The sequence below is a fragment of the Buceros rhinoceros genome, unplaced genomic scaffold (assembly GCF_000710305.1).
Source record: "Buceros rhinoceros silvestris isolate BGI_N320 unplaced genomic scaffold, ASM71030v1 scaffold8482, whole genome shotgun sequence".
Classification (NCBI taxonomy): domain Eukaryota; kingdom Metazoa; phylum Chordata; class Aves; order Bucerotiformes; family Bucerotidae; genus Buceros; species Buceros rhinoceros.
In genome coordinates, this window is record NW_010400849.1 from 168,528 (window position 1) to 173,310 (window position 4,783).

Genomic DNA, 4,783 nt, shown 5'->3' on the forward strand with positions numbered 1-4,783 from the left:
GCCAAATGTGACTGGCAAGCAGCTGTTCTATGAATCACATTAACAGTCAATAAATTTTTATTTTCTGTTCAAGACTTTGGATAGTTTACTCGATTTGGAATCTAATAATGATTTCTGGGGCGTATGCTTATCTTGGGTCTTGTCCATCTGTGGTTGTGTGTCTCCACTCTGTATACAGGCTCATCAAATAGAAATTAGCATAACGTAAACACTCGCAAAACTTATCAAAATAGTGGCCACTCCACTTGGGCCGACACAGCACAGGGCACATAAACAGGACAAGTTCGTCTTCCAGAGGCTTGGGACATACGCTGCATGCCAGATTTCTGCAGACAGCAGAATCTGACCTGCAAACTAACAGTAAATTAATACGTCATAGGAAAATGCAGAAATGTAAATAAGTAGAGAATTTGGTCTCAAATAATAAAAATATACCTAACAGTTAAATACCTATAATTAAGTTCTAAGGACGGAGCTGACAGTTCTTTCTGAAATGAGGACTGGCTGTTTAAGACCACAGATCTGTCCTTATCACTGGTGGTATGGTGCCACCCAGCCCGGAGGCCTTGGTTAAGCCTGGTGCAGTGTTTGATTCAGCCATATCTATACACACTTGCCTCAGAGTTAAGCAGGTGGAAGAGATGAGAGAAAAGCTGAAGAGAAGAAAGCCTCGTTTTCCACATGGGGAACAGAAGCACTGGAAAGTGGCTCCACAGAGCTCCTCCATCAAGCAGAGAATGGAGCCAGGTGCCAGTCCTTGACCCAAGAGCATCAGCCATCCACATCTTGACTTGCAATTCACACGAGTGTCATTTGTAAGAGATTTATTTTCTACACCAGGCACTTAGTTCATGGGCATGTTCTTGACTAGAAGAATCTTGTTCCACGTGTTGCCTCAGCTGACTTAATGCTGCTGCTGATTATTAAAATTGTGGTAAGTGGGCTGGGTGCAGAGGTCAGAACCTTGCACCTCACACAGACACTTTTCTAAAGACCCAACCCAAATCAGGAGAATACACATGTTAAGGATGAACGTGAGATGGCCATGTTTCATGCAGTAGTTTGGGGCGGGGGTAGTGGGATGGGTTAAAAACTGTTGAAGGAGAAGGCTTAGGAGGTTGTGCAGCCCCAGGCAGACAGCTGGTCCATGGAGCGGGTAGGAGGGTTTGCTTGGTGTGAGGAGAAGTGCGGGCACAGGGACAGATAGAGAAAGAAGAGCGGGCAAGGGGTGAACACAGCAGGGGCAAAATAAAGGAAGAGCTGGACTGCAGTAAAATGAGTATGTTCATGTGAGCCTTGGCTGGTCAGCTGCAAAAGCAGATTATAGTGAGGCATCATAGGAAATTTTCATGTCCTCTGGGGTGAGCAGTAATCCTTTTGGTTCAGACTTCCTGGCACTCCAGCTGCCATAGCACCTGGTAGCAGGCAAACATGTTCATTCCACAGGGATGCACAGCTCAGGGAGGCTCCTAACAGCTATGGAAATTTAGCATTATAAAAGGAGGACAGAGAAGTTCTTCCCCACCACAGTGGCTTTCTAGTAGCCTGGCAAGCAGCAGCCAGCTCGGCCCAGTGAGGAGCCAGCAGCATGGTGGGCTTTGGTGGGCTGCGGACAATGTCATCCACAGCTCATTCCGTATGTCCTGTGGGCGTGACCTGACTCAGACGTGCTTCCGCAGACCTCGCTTCTGCAGTGTGTGGGGATCCACTAAATGTAGGATCCGTATTTTTTCTGGACCTTAAGAGCAGCTGGGAGACACATGGAATATTTTTCTTAACTGCCATTGAAAGGAAAACACACACAAGAAGACTGCATCACTTCTAGTGCACACTTACTAGGATCCCTGCCCACTCATTGTTTTGACATCCTACTCAGATAATGATTATGAAGTCCCAATGGAGTCGTACGCTGGTACTTGCACTTCACTCACAAATGAGTAGCTTTCCGCAGAAACAAATGGGAGCGTCATCGACTATGACACAAATTCCCATGGGGATTAGTTGGTACATCTCCTGGGTGAGGCTTTGATGGTAAACCCTATTGTCTTTTCATTAACACTGTGCTGTGCTGTATAATCCCAGGCCTCAAACTATGCTTCCTCCCTTATATGTGCTCTGGTACTAAATCGTGTCCGTACGACTTGTCACGCTTGCAGGCTATGATGCAATCTCTGAAGCACAGTGTGCATCTGAAGACATGGTCACCAACGGGACTGATGAAAATGGATTCTTCCAAAACGGTGGCTTTGATCACTGCTTGAATCACATTCCTTCCATCTATACTGATACCTAAGAGCCGTGCTGACCTTGTTTCCTTTATTATACCTATAACTGTGTATGTAATAACAAAGTGCTGTTCAAGTACTTTTATTTAGTCTGTATCCCTATATGTGCTCATTTAAATAAACACCTCACATTTACCAAACCATTTTATACATGAATAGTCTGTATGAGATAGTATTGGAACCTGTTCCTTTGCTGTGGCACTTTGAAATTCATGCTTTAAGGGAATGAGGAGCATTTCAAGCAGCTTGTTTTGTAAGTTCTCTCAGTAAAGTGTAAATGTAAGTTATATAATAAACTTGTAAAAAAGTTTTTTTTTTCCTGAAAAGTATGTTTCAATTTGAGAATGTTGTTCCCTTTATTCAATTTTCATTTAACTCATTGGTCAAGTCTTCACTTTTTTCTTTTTTTTTATTAACTAAAAGGGTTTTTTTAATTACAGACCTCATGTATATAAAGATCTTCATTTGCTCATCTGGTTTTATATTTTCAGTTTTACAAGAAAGCATTAAAAACTGGAAACAAGTGTACTGTCATTTCTTAACAACACTGAACTGCCTGATAAATCCCAGTATTACATTCTTAAAATGCCTGAGTCATTTAAACGTTCAGTAACTGTGAAATTAAAACAGCCCAAGTGTATGTGAAGAAAGCCATGGGGCCTGCAGACTTTCAGTGAAAGGACCAGAAGCCTTCCAGCAATGGGGTGGCACCATGGGCTGCCTTCCCAGTACTGTGTGCCCACCATCTCCCAGCCTTCCTGCTGCCCCTGCCGTGGAGGGTACATCAGCACATACAGTCACCCCAGCAGTGTAGGGGAAGATAAATGCAGCTGTGGTTGGCTTTTGCCTTCACAAGTAAATGCACCGCCACACCCCATGTGAGGTCAGTGCATGTTCACACTGCACGAACGCTGAGTGTGGGGCAGGTCACCTGATTTCTCCATTCACAAGACCCAGCAGGCACTCTGAACTCTGCACTCCAGGCACACACCATAGAGAAGAGCAGGACGCCTTCGGAGGGCTTCCCTCCATCCAAAGCATCTGTAACCGGTGGCTACCAGAGGAACAGGTCACCTGCAGTACCTTGGTTCACTGACACTGTGGCCCTGGCCACACTGGACTGCATTTCATAGCCTAGTCGTGATTCCTGGGAGAGACAGGCATCCCACAAGGGGACAGGCACTCCCAGTGTGTGCCAGTGCAGGCAAGTCAGATGTGAGCTCCTGAAAATGTCCCATGGTGGTTTGGGAGAACAATAAGGAAAAACTAAAAAAAAAAAAAAAAGTTTCTCATTTGCAAACCATTGCTCGTTGGGCTTAGTAAGGCACCCTAGGAGCAATGTTTGGATATTGGAAAGGCCTTATTCTGTCTAATACCCCAACCTCAGAAAATGATGCTGCTGTGTATGGAACCCGATGTCCCGCAGGTGTGGGTGCAGCCTCACAAAGGACAAAATTGAGGCTGGCAGTTTGGGTTCAGTGAAGGTGTGCCACCTCCCTGGGAATATCCTTAGAGTTAGCATTGACTTTGCTCTTGTACTCTTTGCTTTTGTAAATGGAAAGAAATGACAAGGGCATGCACCTGGAATGCTGCTGATGCCTGAGACGTTTTTCACCACCAGGCAAATCTTCACAAGCACATTCACTAAAGGACACCCAGACTGAGCCTCAACTGATGTCTTCATTTACAGCTCAAAGTTACCCCAAGTACTATGTGGCACCACTGAAAAACTCATGCTGGGTTGAAACCAGTCACTGACTGAGTCACTCTCCTCTGCCCATTACCAGGATCTCCTCGGCAGCAGCATGCCCCCACAGTGCTGTCAAGGACTTCCCTCCTGCCAGCTATGCCAGTGCCAAGCCCCATCTCTTCAGTTTTCAGGCCTGTAATCCAATTAGCTGCTCCTCAGAGAACAGCCTAAAACATGAAGCAGCTGCTGGAAGATCTTTCTCCCACTACCCCCAAAGGACTGACAGAAAATGTCAAGCACCTGGCTTTAGCAAAACAGCAAGTTTTGCCTGAAAAAAAAATGCTAAATTCAGTGGCATGTTAAGAAAATACCACGTTTTGCAGCTGCATAATCAGAATCCACAGAGCAGGCCCCAAGCTGAATGGGGCGATTCTTTGGCAGCATTTGCAGAAGTGGCATTACTGGGTCAGAGGACTTCAGTTCCCCTTACGGTCACAAAGTTATACAACCACAATGAATATATATATATTTAAAGCATAATTTGGTGGCAACGTGTGAACCCAGCAGTCAGAGTGCTGGGGAAAGCACAGTAGCAGCATAAACTCGGAGGTCTCCAGTGCCCCAGCCACTCAGTGTATTTATGTCCTTTGCAGCCCTGCCAGGGGATGCCGGCTCCGCGTAAACCACATAAGCCCGGGGGCCCCCGGCCCCCCAGCCACTCAGTGTATTTATGTCCTTTGCAGCCCTGCCAGGGGATGCCGGCTGTAACACTTGGCAGTTTCTGGCTTTGGCAAACATCTTGTACGGA

General features: G+C 45.9%; 1 protein-coding gene across 1 annotated transcript in view; it reads left to right on the forward strand.

Annotated features, from left to right (window-relative positions):
* The window catches only part of GLIS1 (GLIS family zinc finger 1), a 109,047-nt gene extending 106,545 nt beyond the window's left edge, over positions 1-2,502 (forward strand). Inside the window, exon 9 of the mRNA XM_010132065.1 lies at positions 2,157-2,502. Coding sequence (XP_010130367.1) covers positions 2,157-2,293 — 137 coding nt within the window. The 3' untranslated portion in view covers positions 2,294-2,502. The remainder of the gene's footprint in view (positions 1-2,156) is intronic.
* The last annotated feature ends 2,281 nt before the right edge of the window (positions 2,503-4,783 follow it).